At 48.2% G+C, this 24063-nt stretch overlaps 1 protein-coding gene across 1 annotated transcript in view; it reads right to left on the bottom strand.

The window, feature by feature from the left end:
• Positions 1–440: 440 nt before the first annotated feature.
• The window catches only part of trappc14 (trafficking protein particle complex subunit 14), an 87820-nt gene continuing 64197 nt past the window's right edge, over positions 441–24063 (bottom strand). The window contains exons 6-11 of the mRNA XM_073048929.1: positions 20357–20504; positions 18841–18923; positions 17267–17439; positions 15592–15746; positions 12021–12217; positions 441–8249 (exon numbers count right to left, since the gene is read on the bottom strand). Coding sequence (XP_072905030.1) covers positions 8096–8249; positions 12021–12217; positions 15592–15746; positions 17267–17439; positions 18841–18923; positions 20357–20504 — 910 coding nt within the window. The 3' untranslated portion in view covers positions 441–8095. The remainder of the gene's footprint in view (positions 8250–12020; positions 12218–15591; positions 15747–17266; positions 17440–18840; positions 18924–20356; positions 20505–24063) is intronic.

The following is a 24063-nucleotide window of genomic DNA, read 5'->3' as shown; positions in this document are numbered from 1 at the left end:
CCTGGTTGCTAGTACAAGGTACGATATGCTGTTTGGACAATTTAAACGCTGACCCGGATAGACTGGAAAGGCAGGGTGTCAGGATCAGAGGTGAGAGCCAATTTGGCACACTCTTCCTGCGATATTCACTCCTCTCTCTCTGGCACCGAGGCTTTGGGCCTACTCTGGGGTTTGCATCTGAGGGTTCAGTTTGGTTCTGACTGTTCACGTCTGTTGTTTGCATGATCTGTGTTACTTTGCTGTCTCTGCACAACAGCTGCTGCTCTTTTTTTTAAAACTGTGTTTTTAAGTTTCTTGCCTTCTGGCTGCCTGTAAGCAATCAGACCTCAGGGTTGTCTAATTTATACACTTTCTGATAATAAATGCACTTTGAAACATGGTGTAATTGGGCTGGAGTCCAAAAGGGCCTGTTACCGTACAGAATCTTTACAACTATAAAATAAATACCACGGCTGAATTGGAATTTATTTATAACAGCGCAATGTTACCATGGTCATTAAGGTGCAATAACCCAGACAAATGCCGCCATTTACTCTGAAACCAAGTTGTTCATAGGAAAGTTCCGCCATAGTGACTGTTGCAGTAACCAGACACCATCTTGCTTCTCTCTAGCATAGCGTACACAGACTCGAAATAAAACACAAACACATTCCAGTTTCCTGATTGTTAAATCAATATAACAAAGTAAATAAGTTACATTTAAATAAAGTGCATTCTATTCAAACTGATCATTAAAAAAAACTTAAGAGATTGCTTTACCCCTGATCTCAGCCATTGTAAGCAAGTGATCCTCTCTCCATTGAAATCACACTCTGCAGTGTTGAAACAGGAATTTAGCACATGCCCCTTAGTCAGCCAGCGGAGTACTGCTTCGTTTACAAAACTCGTTCTGGCTTGGGTTGTTAGCGAGATGTTCTCTGTCCAGCGTGTGGCTGCTAACCAGATCCGGGGAGATGTGCAGCCCAGGGCACCTGAATAAATACTGTGAACAGCACCGCTGTGGATTTGCAGTGAGTGCCGGTGAGTTCGCAGAGGAGGAGTAGGTCATCTCTGCAATGCCAGCTCTCTCGCTCATGAGAAAAGCATCTCAGCCCCCTCACCGCCCACCCTTGAGGGTAAGTCTCTCTCACCAGCTTCGGGAGGAACCTCACAAACCGTCCCCTCTCGCTGTCCAAGACTGAGGTCAAAGGAGATTCAGGGGGTTGAGGAAAATCTCCCGTAGTGATGAAGGAAGTGGGGGTGAGGGTAATATCCAGCAAGCACACGGGTTAAAGGATGGGCAAAATCCTTAAGGGACTGAGGGGTTCAAATATGCAAAGTTTGAGGGAGGGGGAATTAATACCTGAGGCTCGAGAGAGGGAGAAGATGATTAATACTCCAGGGAGGGAGGTGGAGATTTTGAAATATGAGGAGATTAACATAAAAGGACTGAGGAAGGGAGGGGATATGAAACTCCAAAGGTTGGGGAGTAATGGATTTAACTGCCAAGGGTTTTTCCCAAACTCAGCTGTGGACCCACCCCCTCAGAAAGGGGCACACACTGGACATGAGTGAAGAACACAATTACGGGGTGCAGACCAAGGGAACTGCAGCCTGGCCCAGAGGAAGGCATTGCTGGCTATTACGACGATCCCTGACAGCCACAAACACAGGGTCTTGGTGTGCCCATCCACTCCACCCCCCCCCCCCCCCCATCTCCCAACAGAAAATGCTAGAAACACCCAGCAGGTCCAGCAGCATCCGCGGAGGGAGTGGAAAACGGGTTTGTGCATCATGTTTCGGACCCTTCACCAGAATGGACCAGAGAAAGAGGAGATGGTTTTGGAGATCTTTAAAGGTTAGCTTTATTTGTCAGGTGGCACCACAGGGGGGTCCAGGGTTTGGAACTCAACTCCAGTGCCATCTGTACGTTCTCCCTGTGTTTCTTCCCACAGTCCAAAGATGTAAGGGTTAGTCGGCTAATCGGTCATTGTAGATTGTCCTGTGACTAGGTTGGTGTTAAGTGGGTGGGCAGCTGGGCATGCAGCTCATTGGGCCTGTTCCACACTGCATCTCGAAACATCAAAACATGCAGTGAAATGCCACATCAACAACCAACAGAGCCCGACCTGCAAGAGTCATCACCGACATCTTGAAACCCTACCCTGTACGTCTCTGGACCGTGGGAGGAAACCCGTGTGCTCAGAGGGAGAAGGGAGACAGTGGTGGAACTCAAGCCCCAGTCTTACAGCCGGAACCATAAAGTACTGTGTTAACCGTGAAGTACTGTGCTAACTGTACCGCACCGTGGCTGGGTTTAGTTAGAGAGAAAACACGTTCAAGGGCCTAAGACTTGGGTCGTTAATCGTTCCTCTCCCTCCACAGATGCTGCCTGACCTGCTGAGTGCTTCTCATTTCAGAATGCCACCATCTTTCTCCCCGCTCGTTCCTGCGGCATTAATTACTGGTCAAACTGACGTTTCTGGCTCTCCTTAAATCAGGGCAGCGGCTCAGTGGAGGGCCAGGATAAGAGTTCACATATCCTCCCTGGAGGTAGTCAGCGAATCTGGAGTGGTTTTTAAAAACAGCAAGTCACAAGTTCCAGTGTTACTTGAAACATGATTTAAAGATAACAGTCTGTGTAATCACCTCAAGTACCCAAGTGTCATGATGGGGTTCTGATCTGTGTCCGTGGTCCAGTGATACGACTAAGTGGTTAATGTACAGTGATCTGACCGAGCTCGTGTCAACCCCACAACACTCTCGACCTGGCTTCACAAGCAGGAGTCCACTGCTCCTCACGTGATGTTGCTGACTGTACTGGGAGGAGGAAGTGGGTAGAGGAAACGTTGTAGTATCATATTCTCACTTGGAGTATTGTGTTCACTTCTGATTACACTTGGAGTTAGTGCTCAGTTCTGGTTGCCTCATTATAGGAAGGATGTGGAAGCTTTAGAGAGGGTGCAGAGGAGATTTACCAGGTTGCTGCCTGAATTAGAGAGCATGTCTTCTGAGGAAAGGTTGAAAGAGTTAGGGCTTTTCTCTGGATTGGAGGAGGATGAGAGGTTACCTGATTGGGGTGTACTAGATGATAGGAGTCACAGATCGAGTGGATGGTCAGCAGCTCCCCCCCACCCCCCCAAGATGGAAATTGCTAAAACAAAATACTGATAGCTAATATGATTTTATGGTGTTCAGAGGAAAGTAAACGGTGGGGGGGTGGTGTCAGAAGTAATCTGTGTCTTTACACACAGACGGCAGGGTATGTGGAATACCTGCCCGGGGTAGTGGAGGTGGTAGATATATTAGGAACATTTAAGAGACACTGAGGCAGACACATGGGTGATAGGAAAATAGAGAGTTATATGAAAGGGAAAGGTTAGATTTATCTTGGAGTAGGTTAAAAGGTTAGCACAGCATCTTGGGCTGAAGGGCCTGTGCGAAGTCTGGGCAGAAGCAGTTTCGTGTTAGGATCCCAATGGATCTGGCATCATGAAGAGATGGGGTTGATCCATTATTGAACACAGATGGCACATGGCTCACTGCCCAAGGGAGCTAATTTCAACAGCCTGCAGGAATGGACATGTCAGTGGACACACACCCACACAACAGCAGCAGCACAAAGTTTCACAAACACCCTCAGAGTTACTCAGATTCACAAGCTGCCAGAACATCGCCCTGATGCGCCTGCCCAAAGGCTGAAGTGTCATTAGAGGTCTTTGGATTGAGTTGCTCTCCTGCCTCGGCAATCCATTTGTAAACGTTTCGTCACCATCCGAGGGGACAAGTGCGCTGTTCACTTGTGGTCGGTCCTCTGAGTGCTTGGCCTTTAGCTACAGTACTCAATCAGCCGACTGGTCATCATTATGGAAACTCAAATGTGATGTAGGGAGGTGGTTTTGTTGCTGATTGGCTGCCTGCTGAACTCCGTGGTCTAAAATGATTGTCTGCATTGCTTCATAAATAGAATCGAGGTCTACATGTCTTTACTCCAGACCACAATGCAGACTTCATCACGCAGCCAATTGGAGGATTGATAAGTAAAATGAAGGCCAAGCATTCGGAGGACACTCCACAATTAACAGCACACTGATGATGTCTCCCTGTATGGTGATGAAACGTTTACAAATTAACTGCCGAGATTGGAGAACAACTCAACCCTGCCATCAACCACCTGAGTTTTCAGTTACAGATCTTTCCACCGACTTCCGTACAAGTATGTGGGCCCAACATTCACGTGATTCACAGGTACTGCCTACAAACCTGTTATACTGAAAGCACACAGTGAAATATGTCATTTGCTTCAAATCAAATCAGCTGGGGGCAGCCCACAAGTGTTGCCACACTTCCAGTGGGGCAATTTAGCACACCCACAACTCACTATCTCTAATCTTTGGACCCTGAGAGGAAACCAGAGCACTTGGAGGAAATGCACATGGTCATGGGGAGAACGTACAAACTCCTCAGAGACAGCAGTGGGAACCAAACCCTGATTTTATGCTGCCATGTCGTATCTGCTGAGGGAGTCCCTCCAGCGTGGTAGGATGGCTAAAATCACTCAGTGCAATCGAGTTCTCTGGCCCTCAGGTCAAAGCGTAGCAGTGCAAAACCGATCAGTGCTGGACCTGTAGCCGGGAGCTGGGTGGCTGATTAGTGAAGTACATCCGGTTAACAGACTGAGCACACATTCCCGATCGATCAAGTTAGAGTAACTAAACCTGGCTGGTTACCCACCCCATACAATTTAGCTGGATGAGCACGTAAAGTCACGGACAACCACTGCCCAGCTCGTTATGGGGTTGTCAGGGACCCTTACACCAGGAGGGGTTGGGAATGACTTGGAAAGTCTCTCCTTGACGAGTGAGGAGTCAGCAGGCGAGGGGTATCATGTGGGTTTCCCCCCCGGGGGTGGGAATTCAGCTCTCTCCTGCATTCCAACAACGTGCGGGGTCAGTGAGTTAATCAATCTTAGTGCATGGGTGAGGGTTGGAATCTGTGGGGAGTGAATGGGAATATCGAAAATATTGGGGATCTATGTGGGATTGGGATAAAATGGGTGGTTGATGGTTGACAAAGACTTCAGACCAGAAGACAGGAACAAAATTAAGCCATTCAGCCCATTGAGACCCCTCCACCATTTCAACATGACTAATTTATTTTCCATCTCAATGCCATTCTCCTGCCTTCTTCCTGTAACTTCTGACACCCTGACTAATCAAAAACCTATGAACCTCTGCCTTAAATACACCCAATAACTTGGCCTGTCGGCGGCAATGAATTCCCCAGATTCACCACCCCGGCTGAAGAAATTTCTCCTCATCTGTTCGAAAGGGAGATCCTTCAGTTTGGAGGCCGAAGGGAAGGTCCAGTTGTGTGCGGCTTCTCTCTATAGCAGCACGTTACAGACCGGAGTGTGGAGAACTGCAACCCTTTGCAGGGAACGAGAGTTATCCCTCAAGCACTTGGAATGTAGCTGGGCGGGGAGGACTGACACAGCGCCTGTCCCCAGGGTGGCAACGGCCAACGAGAGGACATGGATGATAGAAAAATGGAGGGTTATGTGTGAGGAAGGGTTAAATTGATCTTGGAGTACATTAAAAGGTTAGCACATCATTATGGGCTGAAGGGCCTGCAATGTGCAAACATTATAATGTGTGTTCATATTCTCTGTGTTGTTCCACATGGTGGGCCAAAGGACCTGTAGCGTTCTGCATTCTCTTCCCGAGCTGTCTGTGACTGACCGGAAGGGACACTTTGATCCAAGAGGCCCACCGTAGGGAAGACTGTGGGCGAGAATTAGAACCTGTTGGCGTGGGGTGGGTGAAATAGGGAAGTAACGTAGGGTGAAGAGTGACAGTCAAGACCGGTATGTGTGTGCAACATACCCCAGCTAAAGGCTGGAGGAACAACAAGGTACCTCTCTCAGCTGGCTCCGGAGAAATTCTAGAGCAGGGGTTCCCAGCCTGCGGTCCTCGGTGAACAGTAGGGGTCTATGACATTAAAAAGTTTAGAAACTCCTCTAGAGTCAGATAGACACACAGCACAGAAACCTACCTTTGACCCAATGCATTCATTTTCCTATCAGTCCCACAATTACCCCTTTTAAATTCACTACCCCTCATCTACCCACGGAGGGGTGGGTGGTGGTGGTGTGATTTTCCCACAGTTACTTCTATATTCTCTCCCCCACACCCATTCCACCCCCTCCCACATACTGGCGGAGGTGATTTTCCCACAATTCTCTCCGCCACTCCCAGCCTCCAGACCCTAACCCTCATCCCCACACTGCGGGGTGGTCTACACACCATTGGGATGTGGGAGGGAACCGGAGCACATGGGGGCAAACCCATACGGTGCCAGGGAGAACATGTAAACTAGACACACACGGCAATGGAAGTTGAGATTGAACTGGAGGTGGCGTCTGCTGGGTCTGAGAGATGAAAAGGCAGTGGGATAACTTGGGGCCAGACTCTGTCAAGGGCTGCAGTGTGACACTGGGTCACTCAGGGACAGGTCCAAAGAAGGGGGGTGTGTTGCAAACTAATCACCTTCACCCCTCTCCTGAGATGATCCACTCCTGCTGGAAGCTGACACTCTGTGCTGGGATCCTTCAGCTCTATACAGCTGATAACTCTGGTTATACCACGCTGAAGTATTGTGTTCAGTCCTGGTCGCTTCATTATAGGAAGGATGTGGAAGCTTTAGAGCAGAGGCCGAGCAGATTTACCAGGATTAGACAGCATGTCTCATGAGAATCGGTTGAGTGAGCTGGGGCTTTTCTCTTTGGAGCGAAGGGGAGTGAGAGGTCATTTGAGAGGTGTATAAAATGATAAGGTTCCTCGAGTGAGCAGATAGCCTGAGACTTTTTCCCAGGGCGGAAATGGCTAATGAGGGGCATAATTTTAAGGTGATTGGAGGAAAGTATGGGGGATGTCAGAAGTGAGTAAACACAGAGAGTGATAGGTGCTTGGAACACTCTGCAGGGGTGGTGGTAGAGGCAGATACATTAGGGACATTTAAAAGACTCTTAGGGAGACACATGGGTGAAAGAAAAATGGAGGACTGTGGGAGGGAAAGGTTAGATTGATCTTGAAGAAGGTCAAGTGATCAGCACAACATTGTGGACCAAACACTGTGTACTTTGTTCTAACTCAACGGTTCCAAGAGTGACACCATCACCACGCCTCTTAGTGCACAGCGTGGAACATGAACTTCCTTCTAGGAATTTCATTCCCTGTCCCTTTGGCACAGAGAAAATGAGGGCTTTCAGTCCAGTGGACGGCAGCTGCTTCTGGACCAGCGTACCAGCACTCAGGAAAGACGGGTCAAAGGGATTCTTGAATTGGTGTAAGCTCACCATGACACTGTTAGTCTAGTCAAGGGATGGCAAACCATTTTGAGAGCATGTGCCCAAACTGGCGACAGTCTTTTAAAATAAAATTCTCTCGCATGCCATGATACTTTCTTTCTCTGGAAAACCATCACATAGGGGCATATTCTAGCCAAGACTCTTCAAACTTTTCTCCATCACTGAGTCATGTGTTTCATTTGGCAGTGAAGATATTCATTATGTACTTTTAAAAATTATCATTGGGGTTTGAAGAACCAAGGGGTGGCACTGCATGCTGTGTGCCAACAAAAGTTTTATGCGTGCCACAGGTTCACCACCCCGGCGCAGACTCATCAGGATTCTTTCTCCAATACTGTGGGAGGGTGAAATAACTTGCACTCAACCTTTCCAAACGTAGTTCACCGTCACTGTAATACTGGATTCAAGTATCTGGTTCTCTCCTCCACTGATCGGCATCTCTGGTCAGAGAGGCCAGGCATCACGCGCAGGACAGCACCTTCGATGTCGCTGATTTCCTCAACCAGCTTTGCAAAGCACAGCGTGCCTGGTTTAAAGCATCAAGATGATGTTGTTTCCGAGACAGTGCAATAATTAAAGAAAACAAACTGAAAGACCGCTAATCTTGCCCGGACGAGGAAGCACCACGTGCCCTTGCACCGATCCGCTTGCCATGACTTTGCTCAACGTTTCCCCGTATGGCTCGTTTTTGCCACAAACCCCCAACTGACCCTCGCCGTGCCTCTGGTTACCCTCGGGTGGACTCCCCTACTTCACTGGCTCCACTACCAGCACCTTGCATTCCCGTTTGGCGATCTTGTCCACAGACAGCACCGTCTTCTCCGACGGAAGGTAGAGGGGTCGGCCGATGGGGGACCCCACTGGCGGAGTGATTGCCCGACGTTCCATCACGCTGCCTGTCCTGCAAGGAGAATAAACCCCGGTTAGACCACACTTGGGGTGTTTTGTCCTGTTCTTATCGCCTCATTATAGGAAAGATGTGGAAGCTTTAGAGAGGGTGCAGAGGAGATTCACCAGGATGCTGTCTGGATTAGAGAGCGTGTCTGATGAGGAAAGGTTGAGCAAACCAAGACTTTCCTCTTTGGATCAAAAGGGGATGAGAGGTGACTTGATGGAGATGGTAACACAGATAAAGTGAACAGCTAGTGACTTCTTCCCAGGGTGAAAATGAGAGAGCACACTGTTAAGGTGATTGGAGAGAGTTTTTTTAAAACAAGGGAAGTGGTAAGTGCGTGGAATGCCTCGCTAGGGAGGTGGCAGAGGCAGTTACATTAGGGACATTTAAGAAACTCTTAGATAGGCACAAGATTTACAGATTTCAGTTTCTGAGGAGACTTGGAATGAAATTTTTAAATTGGTTAACGCTTCATCACTATGTGCTCGCCACTCCCTCCTACAATTTAAAGTGGTCCACAGGGCCCACATGTCCAAAGACAAGCCATCTCGTTCTTATTTTTATATATCTCCCTATTGCAATAGATGTAACAATGGAGAGGCTTCACCAATCCATATGTTTTGGACATGACTGAGTCTTGAAAAATACTGGAAGGAAGTATTCCAACCTTTTTCCTGTACATTTTAAAGTAAGTTTTAAGCCTAACCCTTTGACTGCCTTGGTTGGTATTGTTGGAGAAAAAGGCGTAACTTTGGAGACATCTGATTTGCATATATTGGCTTTTATTTCTCTTATAGCTAGAAGGGCGGTGTTGCTTAAATGGAAGGATGTTGCTCCGCCTACTCACGCTCAATGGTTACGGGATGTTATGTCATGCTTAAATTTAGAGAAGATCCGTTGTTCAATTTCTGATTCTAACCAAGACTTTCTAATATTATGGGGACCATTCTTGAACTACTTTCAAAACCTTTGATTTGGTGTTAAAGTACAGACATTGGCTAATAACATAAATCAGTATGTGATAAGGATTTTTTTCCGTCTTTCTTTCTTTACCAAACAGCTTCGACTTTGGTAGTGAGTTTAGATTCTTTTTTTATAATAAAATTATTACAATTCAATTACAATTTAATTAATGTATGTGTTTGATTATGAATATAGGGTACTGTGATTGTAAGTGTGATTTAAATATAATGTATTCAGTACTATTCTATCTTTTTTTGATTCATGATATATATCCTCATGTACTCTGTATTCTTCTATGTGAAAATTAATAAAAATATTGAAAAAGAAAGACGGGCACATGGATGATTGAAGAATGGAGGCTACGTGGGGGAGGGAGGAAGGGTTAGGCTGAAGGGTGTGCACTCCGCTGTATGGTTCTTTATTCTAAATCAGATGGAGAGTGAATGGGGGGGGGGGGGGGATGTTGACTGCTGGGAACCTGGGTTGTTCAGAAAGATATGTTAAAGGGTGCTGGACAGAAAGGGAAGGACAATGGAGCAGGTGATGCCTGGGGGTCAGGGATGACACTTTGATGAGGCAGAGTCATGGGGGTGGGGGGGGGGTTACAGTGCAGAAACGGTCTCCTCAGTCCACTGACTTACAAGTGGATATCTTTACATCAATCCTGCACTGGCCTGGTTCAGATGGCTCAATTTATTATCAGAGGATGTATACAGTATACAACCTGAAAGTCTTACTCCTCACCAACAAGCACAAAACAAGGAACCCCAAAGAAAGAATGACAGTAACATCAGAACCCCTGAAGCCCCCATTCCCACCATCAGACAAGCAATTGCAAAAGATCCCCAAGAGACCTCGATCCAGAGTCCAGCAAAACTACACCCAAAACCAGGCCTTGGGTATCTCAGACAGATTCTCTCTCACCAGCTGAGGGGAGGGGCGGAGAGGGTGGGAGAGGGGAGGGGGAGGAGAGGGAGAGGGGCTGGGGAAGGGAGGGGGATGGAGAGGAGGGGAAAGGGGGAGTGGAGGGAGGGAAGGGGGAGTGGGGAGAGGGGAGGGGAAGAGGGGGAAGAGAGGAGAGATTGTTTCTGCAACAACGACAAAAGCTGCTAGCCACAGATTCTGTCCTTCACCCATACACCAGCAGGACAATTTGCAACGGCTGATTAACCCAACGATCCCGGACATCATTGGGATGTGGCAGGGAACTGGAGCGCCCAGTGGAAATCTACCCAGAGCGTGTAAACTCCGCACATGCAGACAGAGCTGGAGGTCAGGATTGAACCAGTATGAGGCAGCGCCTCTTCGCGTTAGATCACCTCAGCATGTAACTAACTGAAAGTGCCTGATGTTCAAATCTTTTTAAAAAAATCAAACACTTACGTGCTTGCGGCCAAGTGGAATAATTCATGTGCGGGGGAGAGTCACAGACAAGGAGGTATCATCAAGGAGGTGGGGAGGTGGCAGGTGAAATCTAATGCCTAGGTGTGAGATTTTGGGATGGAGATTAAGAGTCAGTATATGATCACAGGGCATAGGAACGGAAATAGGCCAAACAGCCCATTGAGTCTGTTCTGTCATTCCATCATGGCTGATTTATTATCCCTTTCAACCACATTCTCCTTGCTTCTCTCTGTGACATTTGACACCCTTACTAATCAACAACCATCAACCTCTGCTTTAAACATACCCAGAGATGCTTCAGAGATTGTCTGTCGGGTGTCAGTGGTCGCATAACCAGGACTTGCGATTTGCACCGGCTGCTCGTACGACCATTCACCACCTGATTCCAGAGCTTCACATGACCCTGATCGGTGGGGGTGGGTGGGTGGGAAGGGTCTAAGCGGGTGCTATACCTTGCCCAAGGGTGACCTGCAGGCTAGTGGAGGGAAGGAGTGCCTTACACCTCCCTTAGTAGAGACACATCTCCACCCCAACACCCATACTGGGCAATAATCAGAATGGAATAACGTTGGAGCAGATGAAGAGGATTCACTTCACATCGGTTGTTATCTGCGAAGTGCTGCCTGAAAGATCGGAGAAAAAGGATTTGAAGGACCTTGCTGGCAAAGGTGTGTGTACACGCGCACACACACACACACACGCACACTGCAGAGACATACGCACACACACGCACACACTGCAGAGACCCCCCCCCCCCCCACAGAGGTTTCCCTAAAAGACAGGATATAGACGGCATACAACTAACTGCTGATAAGTAGCACAGAGACTCCCTGCCAGAGTCACTGAGCGTGGAAACAACAGGCCTGTTCATACTGACCAAAATGGCCACCTAAGCGAGTTCCACTTGCCTGCATCCATCTAAATCAGGGGTTTCCAACTGGGGGACTAATCAGAGTCAACAGTGTAAGAAAGGTTGGGAACTCCTGCTCTAAATCTTTCCTATCCAAATGGCTTTTAAATACTGTCAGTAAAGATCCAGGACCCACAATCCTCTGACCCTAACCCTGACCCATACACTTTGGGATGTGGGAGAAAACTGGAGCATGCAGAGGAAACTCATGCCGTCATGGGGAGAATGTACAAACTGCACAGACAGCGGCAGGAACTGAACCCCAATCAGTGGCGCTGTAAAGTGTTAATGCTAACAGCTATGCCACCGTTCCGTCCTGCCTCAACCACTGTCAGCTGGTTCCACATGGGCTCTCTGTTCCACACGAAGAGGTTGCCCCTCTGTTCCAAAGCCAAATGCACTTGCCTCTTGCACAATTGTTTCCTTTGCTGAGTGGACAGGAGTGAGAGTAGCCCACCACTGTGAGAGCACCAACACCCCCACCCCTCCACACTTCTTACCTCATGAGGTGTCCGCTGCGGGAGGGCTGCTGGTGGGAGAAGGACTGTGAGCGGCCCAGGCTGGCCTGGTGGCGCTCCATGAGATCTCGCATGGCCGGGCTGCCGGGGCTGCTCTTCCGGGACACGGGCCGGGCCTCGGGCGGCTGGCTGGCCACGCTGGCTGTGAACTGCAGCTTCAGCTTCATGTGCTGGCTCAGCTGGAGGGGAAGGGGAGAACAGGATGGGGATGGGAGGGGTGGTTAGTAGGGAGGGAGAGGTTCAGGTGGAGAGGACAGGGAATGAGGGCAGATGGAACAGAAATGAACAATCATTAAAGTTGCCAGTGACAGGTTCTTCAGTGCAACTGATCCTGACCAGGATTCCCATCAAAGCTAGACCCACATATCCCTCTATATCAGCAGCTCCCAGCCTGGGCTCCATGGATCCCTCAACCTAGTGGCATTGGTCCATGGCATACAAAAAGGTTGGGAACTTCTACTCTAAACCTTTCCTATCCATGTACCTGTCCAAGGACTTATCAAAAGTCAACATACCCACCACAGCTATTTCCTCTGGCCGTTATTTCCAGACCTCCCTCTGTGTGGAAAAAGTTGCCCTTCAGGCTCCTATTAAATGTCTCCCTCCTCAACTCCTCGGGTTTTGATTTCTTTTCCCCAGAGAAAAAGTGCATATTCTCCCCATCAATACTGCTCTTGCACCCATATACATCTTTAAAAACCTCTATAAAGATCACCTGTGACAAGATCCTAAGGTTTATTCAATATGGGCTATGCCTTTAAAAAGAGAGAGAGAGCACGTATACACTGATTCAGCGAGAGAGAGAGAAACACCAAACAGCTTGTGAGTCGCCATGGTGACGGAAGGGCAGAGCTATATAATGGACAGCTGGCGTTCAGCATGTTTGGGATATATACAAGGTCAGCTGGCTTTTCAGACAGACACACGGAAGACACACAGATGAAATAGACACTGGATGAGCTTTGAGTGCCCACGGAAAAGGGTGGGTTTTGCTTGCAGCGTGGACAAGGGGTGACCAGTAGAAGGCTATTGGTGTGTTTAACCCTAGCCTGGGTTGATAGCTTTACCGTGTGAAGACGGTACCCTTTTGTGTGATCATAGTCGGTGACTTTAACAGGATTTCGGAGGACAACGTGGGAGAATCAACAGCATCGGCTTACTTGGAAAACAAATCACCCCTCTCCTCTCAAATCTACTCAACTCAATATCACAAACTGAACTGATTTCATACCTATACCATCGTAAGACTGTATCATTTACTACCTGAGCTTGAAGAAGTTTGGGGTTTTATATTTACACACTTATATATGCATAAACTCTGCTAACCTGTTTGACTTATCTGGTTTTATATTACTATATTATAAATAGTGTTTTGTTTACTATATTATTACTATTATATATTTACATAATAAATAGTATTTTGTTTGTAGCAAAACCAGACTCCACGTGTGTTCCATTTCTGCTGGTACTTTTAACCCATTACGGGGTAAGTAACAAAATTGGGGGCTCGTCCGGGATATGAACAAATTGGTGGGCGCCATTCTAAAATTGTTGGGGGCTTAATTGAGTGATTAATGGTTGATCTGATTGGGGAAAATCCCTTTTGATTTGCTTGAGTGGAAAATCAGTAGCAATGGAGATTGAGGTTGGTAAGTTTCTGGCAGAACCAACCCTGAAGCACTGGATGATGCTAAGAGGGATGCGCTGTTGGGAATTGCTCATAAGTTAAAACTTAAGGTGACCGCTAGAACGAGGAAGGCATTAATAGCGGAGCATTATATATCCAAGGGAACATTTGAATAGGATGTGTGGGAAATGTTAGTTGAAAGTAAACCTACTGACGCTGAGGTTCAGCTTCGGTTAGAAAAATTAAAGAGGAGGATGAGAAAGAGGCTGAGACCCTTTCAGAGTCTGCTAAGTCAGCAGAACAGTTTACTTTAACTCATGAGGTTAAGTTTATCCTGAATGAGAGCTTCCAAGAGAGTAGCTGGGAAGATCAGGAATTTGAAATTGGGACTAGTAATGAAAGCCTAGAAGAGGCAGCTGGCCCGATTGCCTGTGTTCAGGTTGTTGAAGCGTCTGTGGATTCCCAGGGTACTGAACCTTTTAGACCAGTTAAGGTCTGAGGTGTCTGACTCGATTGAAAAGGAATGCAGTCCTTTTGTGCCAGATGGACTTGGTTCAGTGAATAAGGGGTTAACCTTGGTACCAAAGGAAATTGAGGATTCTCATTCACGAGTCAGACAGTGTTCTAAAAGTTGGTGAGGAGATGAAAACTGGTGAGGTAAATGTTATTGAAGATATTGAGAAGGGTGCTGTTTCTGGACTTTTGAATAAAGTACTTGTGAATTAGTTTCAAGACCTTTGACCTTGCTGAGAGAAACAGCTCTCTCAGATGCTGAGACAGTACACATTGATTTGTTTAACTATATTTTGGAATTTAAAGATAAACAACTTGGTGCTGTTGTTCAAGTTTGTGATTTGGAGGGACAGGGTTTGGAGACTTCTCAAAACAAAGGGAGGTGTTGTTTTGACCAAGACAGGCCAGCTGCAGGTGTTCTTATGGAAACATATAGAACTAAAGATCTTGGAGATAGAACTAATGACTTGTTTGGAACAAAGGACTTGTTTGGAAGTTCAGCAAATGGGCTGTTTAGAAAACATGAGTGAGGAGTTGGCACTTGTTCAGGGTAAAGTTCAGGGAGTCTGTGAAGGACTTAAGCCAGCTGGTAAGCAAGCTGATCACGTGATGGCTAAGTGTTCTGTTTCGAAGTGGAAAAGGGACAATGGGTGATCAAACTCCATTTTGAATAACAGAATCTGGTTTTGCAGGAACTTGACTTTTTTTTGTAATAAAGCACAGTTCTTTGTAGGAACTTCAGGTCTGATGCTCGACTGCTCCCATACTAGAAGGAAATGCAACTTGTCAGGACACTCACAATGGTGCTCCTGTAAAACACAGTTAAGATGGTGGGGGGGCAGCTCTTGCTTGCCTCAATCTTCTTAGGAAGCGGAGGCGCTGCTGTGCCTTCTTGTTCAAGGAAGTGAAACTAAGGGACCAGGTGAGGTCATCCGTGATGTGAGATCCTAAAAACTCGGTGTACTTAATTCTCTCTACGGAGCAGCCACGTATTCACAGAGGGGGAATGATTTGTCTGCACCTTCCTGAAGTGTACAATGATTTCCTTTGTCTTCTCCACATTCGGGCTTAGTTTGTTCTGCCTGCCTGTCCATCTCCTTCCATTATCTGCACCTCCATGTCTCGAAGGGTCTCTTAAACACCACTATCACATCACCATCACCACCAACCCAAGTAGGCCATCCAGGCATCCACTTTGAATGTTCCTCCTCTCACTTTAATTCCATACCCTTTAGTACTGAACACGTCCACCTTGAGGGAAAAGATGCTGTCTACCCTTACCTCTGCCTGCTTGCATTAACCCTATCTATACTCCTCATAAGTTTGTATACCTCTATCAAATCTCCTTTCAATGTTGAATCTTGTTAGTGATTAGGAAGAATTTACTGACACAGACTGTGTGAGACCCAATACCTCGAACAGGCCGGCGCGGAGGGCCTGGAAAGCCACACTGTACGTCACCGTGCTGCCCTTCTTGCAGTAGCCCAGGTGGTTGAGAGGAGTGTGGCAGACCACCGAGCCCAGCGTGGCCTCGGCCGCACGCTGCTCCTCGACCGACAGCTTCTTCCCTGCAGAGAGAGAGAGGAAGACGGAGCAGGTGGGGGGAGAGCAGAAGGAGGAGGGGGAGAAAAAGAGGGAGTTAATCAGATATCAACGTGAGTCATACCATCTGCATGCAAGACCACATCCCAGCCCCCTCTATGAGGGATGTAGATAGGGTAGGTTACAGGAATCCTTTCCCCTCAGGGTAGATAAAACTAGAGGACTCAAGATTTATGGGAAAGGGGGGGGGGGTCTCGCTCAGAGGAAGGTGAGTACTTGGAACCCACTGCCCAAGAGCATGTTGGAAGTGTCCGGGGAGTATTTGAACAGTCTAGAGGCTAAGTGCTGGAAGATGGGATTAATACAGTCTGAACACTGTGGGCCGAATGGCCTGCTTCCAGGCTGTGGGTGTCTGTGACCCACTTACCAGCAGCTTTGTGGGATACACAGTACAGAGCGGGCAGCAGCACTAATCCCTGCACCAGGCAGAACGAGGGACCTCTGGAACGTTGGCCTGGCCCACCCGTGTCGCTCGCGGAGCTTCTGCAGACTGCACGAGCCCCCAGACTCTCTACTCCATCTCACTCCTGGCAAACCTTCCTCCCCCCGGCATCTCACCCAAGGTGACGCTGCCCGTGTCCTCTGAGCCCAGTGTCTGGCCCTCAGGTAATGCCAGGTTCACATTACCTGGTGAACTTCCCATGTTCTATGAAGAGACTCAGATAGGCACATGGATGATAGGTAGATTGATCTTGGAGGAGGTTGAAAGATGAGCACAACATTGTAGGTTGTACTGTGTGTTCATTGTGGCTGACCAGCGATTCCCAGCCTGCGTTGGTAATGGTAGCTGGGAAGCCCTGCTCTAAACCTTTCTTATCCGTGGCTTTTAACCTGTCTCAGCCACTTCCTCCAGTAGCCCATCCCGTATACTGACCACCCTGTGCGTTAGAAGAGAGTTACAAGACCTAGACTGGGAAATGATGTACTAAGTGTACAGATGCTCACCTCCGGGCACAGCACTCCCCCCTTCGGAGAGCATACTTGTACCTGTGGCAGTCACAGGATTACTGTACACCCTGCATTAACCCTCTCTTCACTGTTCACACCCCTCCTTCCCATACCACCCACACCATCATGATTCCAACTCCAGCCTTGCTGCACAGCATTACCCATCACCTCATTGCTCAAGCCACGGTCCTACATTGGGGGAGGGCGAAGGGCGGGAGGGGGGGAGAGTGACGGGTGGGGAGGGGGAGGGTGACGGATGGGGAGGGGGAGGGCGACGGGCAGGGAGGGGGAGGGCAACAGGCAGGGCGACAGGCAGGGAGGGGGTGGGGGAGGGGAGGGTGACGGGCGGGGAGGGGGAGGGTGACAGGCGGGGAGCGGGAGGGGGAGAGAGACAGGCAGGGAGGGGGTGGGGAGGGGAGGGTGACGGGCAGGGAGGGGGTGGGGAGGGGAGGGTGACGGGCAGGGAGGGGGAGGGCAACGGCAGAGGGGGAGACAGGTAGACAGACAGAAACAGAGACAGAGATTGTAAAGCACCGACCCCCCTGACAGCTGAGAGCACTCTCCGGTGTCCACACCAGCCGCACAGCCAGGAAGTCCTGCAGGTTGTTGAGGAGGGTGTACTTGACTGTGAATCGCTTGTACATCGATACCGGTGACTCACACGATGCCATCATCACAAACTTGGGCCGGTCGAGCTGGATGTTCGGCAGCCTGAGGGAGGAAGAAGAGTCAAAACTGCGTCCAAAGCTGCTCGGCAATCTCTCTCCACGCATCCCAGCCCGCCTTAACCAAACAGGGAAAGACGCACAAGAGCAGAGGATCGCACACTGGAGTTCTGTAGCCGGACTGAGAACTGTGGACAGGGAGGACGTAGCAGCAGTGGGGAGTCTCATCAGGATATTGCCTGGAACGAGGGCTGCAGTTATAAGGGGAGACTATGGGCCGATCTGGTTGTGTACATTCAGGTTAAATGCCAGGAGACCTCAATTAGAAGTGTGTGTGAGAGAAGATGGGAGAATCCAGGTTGATGGACAATTTACTTGGAGACACTTTCAAAGTTTCAGCACCACACTGGTAAAGTTTAATAAATAAACTGCTGGCAAAGCCGTTACGACTGTACTCGAGAATGTGATGTACAGTTCCGGCTGCCTCACTGTAGCGTGTGGTAGCAACAGAGATGGAGAGTAGAAGAGATTTGCCAGGATGATTCCTGGAATGGAGGGATGTAGTTATACAAAGAGACTAGGTAGGGTGAGGTTGTTTTCACTGGAACAAGTGAACGTTGGTGGTCCAAACAGGCAGGGAGCATGAGGGCCAGCAACATCTCCCACAGGCTGGCAAATCCTGGGGCAGGAGGTCCGTGTGAGTCCAGAGGTCAAAGTTCCCTGATCAGTGAGCTGATACCTAGAGGTCGGCAAAGTGCAAAGGACATAGCCAGAGGTTGGGAGCTCCTGAGGCTGAAGCCTCTGGGTCGGCGTCTGGAGATCGGGGACCTGATGCTTGAGAGGAGGTCAGAGGAGGCCTGTTGGAGCCTGTCTGTGTGAGTGAGTGGGTGGGTGGGTGATGTGTGGATGGCAAAGAAAGGGCCTTGCTTTGCTGTGTTGCCGAACATTGCGGACATGCTGTGCCAGAATGCATGGCAACACTTGCGGGCTGCCCCAGAACACCCTTAGGTTGTCAACACAAACGAGTCATTTCACTGTACATGAGAGAGACAGACCGACAAGTCAATCAAGTTGAAATCTGAACACAGGAGGCTGAGTGCTGACCATACAGGTGTGAGGGCTAGGTAGAATTTACCTCGGAGTCTCCCCTGACTCTGCTCCAGATCTCTCCCACATCCCACAGAATTTACCTCGAAGTCTCCCCTGACTCTGCTCCAGATCTCTCCCACATCCCACAGACATGTCTGCTGCAAACTGCACAGTGTACTGTTCAGCGGCATAAGGATTAAATGGGAGTTGACAGACGCGGGCGAGAGAGAACAGGATGCACGACATATGAGGGAAGAGGGGAAACAGGAATGCAGCTGGGAGCTAGCATGAAGCAGATGGGCTATGTGGCCCATCATCTCAAACAGACACTCAGCAAAGAGTGTGAGTGGTCACCCACCTGTAATGTGTGTAGATCTTGTTGGTCAGAAGCTGGTGAGTGGGTGACCAGCAAACAATCGCCGTCAGCGGAACTTCCAGCCCCTACACGTTTGCAAACAGAGGAAGACGTTATTGCTGAATCTTGAAGCACGTTAACCTGGTATCGCAGAACAAGACTGTGTATAACTAGATCTCAGTCAATACTGACAACTGGTAGCTACGCACAGTCCAGGTCTCAGCAAATTCTAGAATGGGCAGCTACACACAGTCCAGGTCTCAGTCAGTTCTAACAACTCAAAGCTACACACAGTCCAGGCCTCATCAATTCTAGAACTAACAGCTACACACCATCCAGGTCTCATCGAGTCTAGATCTGGCAGCTACACACATTACAAATGGAAACTGGAGTTCCACAGTAACCTGATGCTAATACAGCTCAGGGCGTCGGAGTTCAGTGTTCAATTCCGACATCCTCTGTAATGAGTTTGTACGTTATTCATGAGTTTGTATGAATACATGGGTTTCCTCTGGGAGCTCCAGTTTCCTCCCACAGTCCAAATAAGTACCAGCTAGGAGGTTAATTCTTCATTGTAAATCGTCCTGTGATTAGGCTAGTGTTAAACAGGTGGATTGCTGGATGGTATGGTCCATTGGGCTAGAAAGGTCTGCTCCGTGCTCTCTCTAAATCAGGATCCTTTGCTTAATGGCATTAGCCCATGGCATAAAAAATGTCGGGAATCTCTGGTCTAAGTAAATAAAATACAATTGAAATAAAATTCTGTTTCTATGTCTTATGGTCTTAAGACTCTTGACCTGAAACCATCAACCATCCATTTCCCTCCACAGATACTTAATATATAAAAGCATGCAATATGGCCAAGAGGATCAGCTGTTGTTCAGAGCAAACATCAGAATAGGAAAGAAATGTGATCTAATTGACTTTGACCGTGGAATGATTGTTGGTGCCAGATGGGGTGGTTTGAGTATCTCAGAAACTGCTGATCTCCTGGGATTTTCACACACAATAGTCTTTAAGAGTTTACAAAGAATGGTGTGGAAAACAAAAAAAAAATCCAGTGAGAGGAGTTTCTGTGGGCAAAAACGCCTTGTTAACAGCAGAGGTCAGAGGAGAATGGCCAGACTGGTTCAGGTTGACACAAAGGTGACAGTAACGCAAATAACCACGCGTTACAACAGGGGTGTGCAGAAGAGCATCTCTGAATGCACAAGTGTAACTTTGAAGTGGATGGGATACAGCAGCAGAAGAGCAGAGACGCTCAGTGTCCACTTTACTAGGTACAGCTGGTATCTAATAACTTGGCCACTGAGTGGACATCCCCATTTGCAAAGTCCAATCCTTTGAACTGAAGGCCAACATGTCGCTTCCTTACCGACTACTCGTGCGCCTTCCTGCTAACGTCTTGCACACATGAACAGTTCGATTTCCCCAAACATCACGTCTTACCTGTTGCAGTCAGTGACGCCCGGAACCCACCCCCACGTCTACGGGCAGCAAGCCCTCGACCCCGCCTCACCTCCTTGGTGTCTTCGTGGGGCCGCTCGTTGATCTGCAGCTGGAAGAGGAAGGCTTGCTCCTCCAAGGCACTGAGCCTGATGGGAAGGTGGCCGGAACTGCCGCTCATCCTGTAGAACGACGCCACAGACACATCTCCCGACTGGTGGCTGCAGTTCAAAGTTCAACTCATCAACATACTACATACATGTCACTATATTCTACCACGAGATTCATTCTCTTGCGGGTATTCACAATAAATAACTCCGTCATGGACGATCCCAAGCCCAGCTGTGAAAGGAGGAGGGTTGGGCGTGGAGCTAGCAACTCCATCCCGTAAAATCCCAGAGCTACAGAAACGTCAACAGAAACTCCAAAGACCTCATCCCTGGGAGAGGAAGGACCTAGAAGATGGGCTACACCTGGGGACAAGTTGATAAACTGGCCAGGGACAGAGGACTCTGGCAAGCTGCTGTCGGTGGTTGTGCTCCAGTAGAGGGGATAAACTTAAGGAGATGATTCACAATAAACACAAAGAAACACAATAGAATCAATGAAAAAATACACAAAAGGACAGAAACACCAACAAATTGTGCAAATTCTGAAGGAAAAACAAAATTATTACAGATAAATAAGTAACATTGAGAACATGAGCTTTAAAGTCCTTGGAAACGATTCTACAGGTTGTGGAATCAGTTCAGAGTTGAGATGAGTGAAGTTATCCATGTTGGTTCATCATGAGTCTGACAGTTGAGGGGTAGTAACTGTTCCTGAAACTGGTGGTGTGGGACCTAACACTCCTGTACCTCTTTCCTGATGGCAGCAGCAAGAAGGGAGCATGATCCTGAGGGTGGGAGAAACCAAGAGCAGGAACGATTCAAAACAAAACCTCAAGACACCGTGACCAGCAGCCATCATTTGTATACACTCAGTAACTTTATTAGCTGTGTTACTAAACTCCGTCTAACACCTACAGTACTGTGCAAATGTATTATACACACACACACATATATAAAACATACATACACACACTGTAGCTAAGATGTCCGAGACTTCTGCATAGTACTGTAATTTTCTGTATTACACTGTACTGCTGCTGTGAAAAAAAAAATCAAATTTCATGATATTTGTGAGTGATGATAAACCTGACTCTGATATGGGTCTCTATTGTGGACTGAGAGTGGGAAGGGGGCAGGGAGAGGGGGGGGGGGAATGACCGGGGGGTGGGGGGCTGGGAGGAGGGGGGACCAGGGAGAAGGAGCACCAAAGAGACATTCTGTAATGATCAATAAGCCAGTTGCTTGGAATCAAATGACCTTGCCTGGTGTCTCAGAGCTGTGTGTGTCTGCACCTGCGCCCCCACACCCCTCCCATGGCACTCCATCCTCGCCATTCCCAACATTCTTTGCTCCCACCAGGTTTAAAACTCGTTCTCTGCTCCACGTTGACAAATACAGTACCGTGCAGAAGTCTTTGGCACCCTAGCTATATATATGTACCTAAGACTTTTGCACAGTACTTTAAATTTTGGAGGCGGTATTAGGGCAAGTGATGGTAATGGGAAAAAAAATAAAATGCTAAAGGAACTCAGCAGGTCAGGCAACATCTACAAAGGGGAATAAACAGTCGATGTTTTGGACCAGACCCTTCATAAGGTCAAGGCTTTGTGAAGCGTGAATATTCCTCTCTATATCTGCTTCTGAGAGGCTTAGATAGGCTGGATAAGGAACCTGGTTCCTTAAGGTTGTTATAGACAGGTTGGTATTGGGGACGAGCTCCTATTACCGACTAAATGCTCCCAGTGCTGTGCATCTCAAATAGCCTCTGACAACCAAGTCCAACTCCTGGCCTTCACATGTAGCTGACGGAACCATTTCCACTGAGAGGAGAAGGGGCACAGGTGGGTTCCTGGTGCCTTAAAACCAGTTGTTTCGAGCAGATAGGACTCCTCAGCTGTGGTTGGTAGCTCATCTAGGAGAAGGAACACTCTGATCTCGAACCTCCGCTGCCTTGCAGCTACACCCACTCATAGAAAAGTATTCGGGAATAAACCCTGAGGGGAAAAATCTGGAGTTGCAGTCCCCAAGACAGTCTTACACTGACTTAAATTCTGACTGGCAACTCATGTGATGCTGCTGGAGCCAAACTGTATCAGCCTCTGCCGTTCTTTTAGATTCATCGGATGTGCGTAGAGGGGAAGCTTGCTCTCCACATTGTACTGCCCTGACTTGTTTTTCCCCAACAGCTAGCATGCAATATCCATGGTCGACCCTGACCAGAGGTAGACAGTCAGGAGTCTTTCACTCCCAGGGTGGAAATGCCAAACATTTGAGGGCATGGGTTTAAGGTGAGAGGGGTAAAGTTCAAGGGAAATGTGCAAGGTGGCAAGTTCGTCTTTTTTAAAAACTGAGTGATGGGTGCTTGGAACAGGTGCAGGGGAGGTGGAGGAAGCAGATATGATAAATTTTGTTTAAGAGGCTATTAGACGCCTGAATATGCAGGGAATGGAGGGGTCAGATGGTATAAGCTATAAGGAGAGATTGGACAAATAGCAGAGGCTCTTAGGAGACCATTATGTGCCGTGTCATATGATGTGACGATCTGGTCTTCTGTCTGTTGTTTTCACTCTTTTATCTTTCCATGACCATGATTGTTCTTGGCAAATTTTTCCTCAGAAGTGGTTTGCCATTGTCTTCTTCTGGACAATGTCTTTACCAGACGGGTGACCCCAGCCATTATCAATACTCTTCAGAGATTGTCTGCCTGGCGTCAATGTTTACCACCATCCACCACCTGCTCCCATGGATTCACGTGACCCTGATCGGGGGGCTAAACAGGTGCTACACCTTGTCCAAGGGGGACCTGTAGGCTAGCAGAGGGAAGGACTGTCCCACACCTCATTTGGTAGAGACGCATCTCCAACCCATTACGCAGGAGACTTGGTAGAGTTCATAAATCAGGAGGGGCACAGATAGGGTAAAAGTGTCAAGCACCAGAAGGGGGATGCACTTAAGGTGAGAGGAGGGAAGTTTAAAGGAGAGATGAGCGGTGCAGGATTTTAGAAAGGGGGAGGGGAGCATCAGAGGGAGATGGAGAACAGGCAGAGTGATGGGCAGAAAGACCAAGAAAGAAAATAAAGGGAGGGGGAAAAAAACAAAAAAATAATTTTATATAAGGGATGGGGTAAGAAGGGGAGGAGGGGCATTAACGGAAGTTAGAGAAGTCAATGTTCATGCTATCAGGTTGGAGGTTACCCAGCCAGGAAATAAGGTGTTGTTCCTCCAACCTGAGTGTGGCTTCATCTTGACAGTAGAGGAGGCCATGGATAGACATATCAGAATGGGAATGGGATGTGGAATTAAAATGTGTGGCCTCTGGGAGATCCTGCTTTCTCTGGCGGACAGAGCGTAGGTGTTCAGCGAAATGGTCTCCCAGTCTACGTCAGGTCTCACCAATATATAAAGGGCCACACCGGGAGCACTGGACGCAGTATACCACACCAAACGTCCAGACCCTGTATACCTCCATCCCCCACCAAGAAGGTCTCAAAGCTCTCCACTTCTTTTTGGATTCCAGACCTAACCAATTCCGCTCTACCACCACTCTCCTCCGTCTAGCGGAATTAGTTCTTACTCTCAATAATTTCTCCTTTGGCTCCTCCCACTTCCTCCAAACCAAAGGTGTAGACATGGGCACCCGAATGGGTCCCAGTTATGCCTGCCTTTTTGT

The sequence above is a fragment of the Hemitrygon akajei genome, chromosome 6 (genome assembly GCF_048418815.1).
Source record: "Hemitrygon akajei chromosome 6, sHemAka1.3, whole genome shotgun sequence".
Lineage (NCBI taxonomy): Eukaryota > Metazoa > Chordata > Chondrichthyes > Myliobatiformes > Dasyatidae > Hemitrygon > Hemitrygon akajei.
This window is presented reverse-complemented; position numbering and strand designations above follow the sequence as displayed.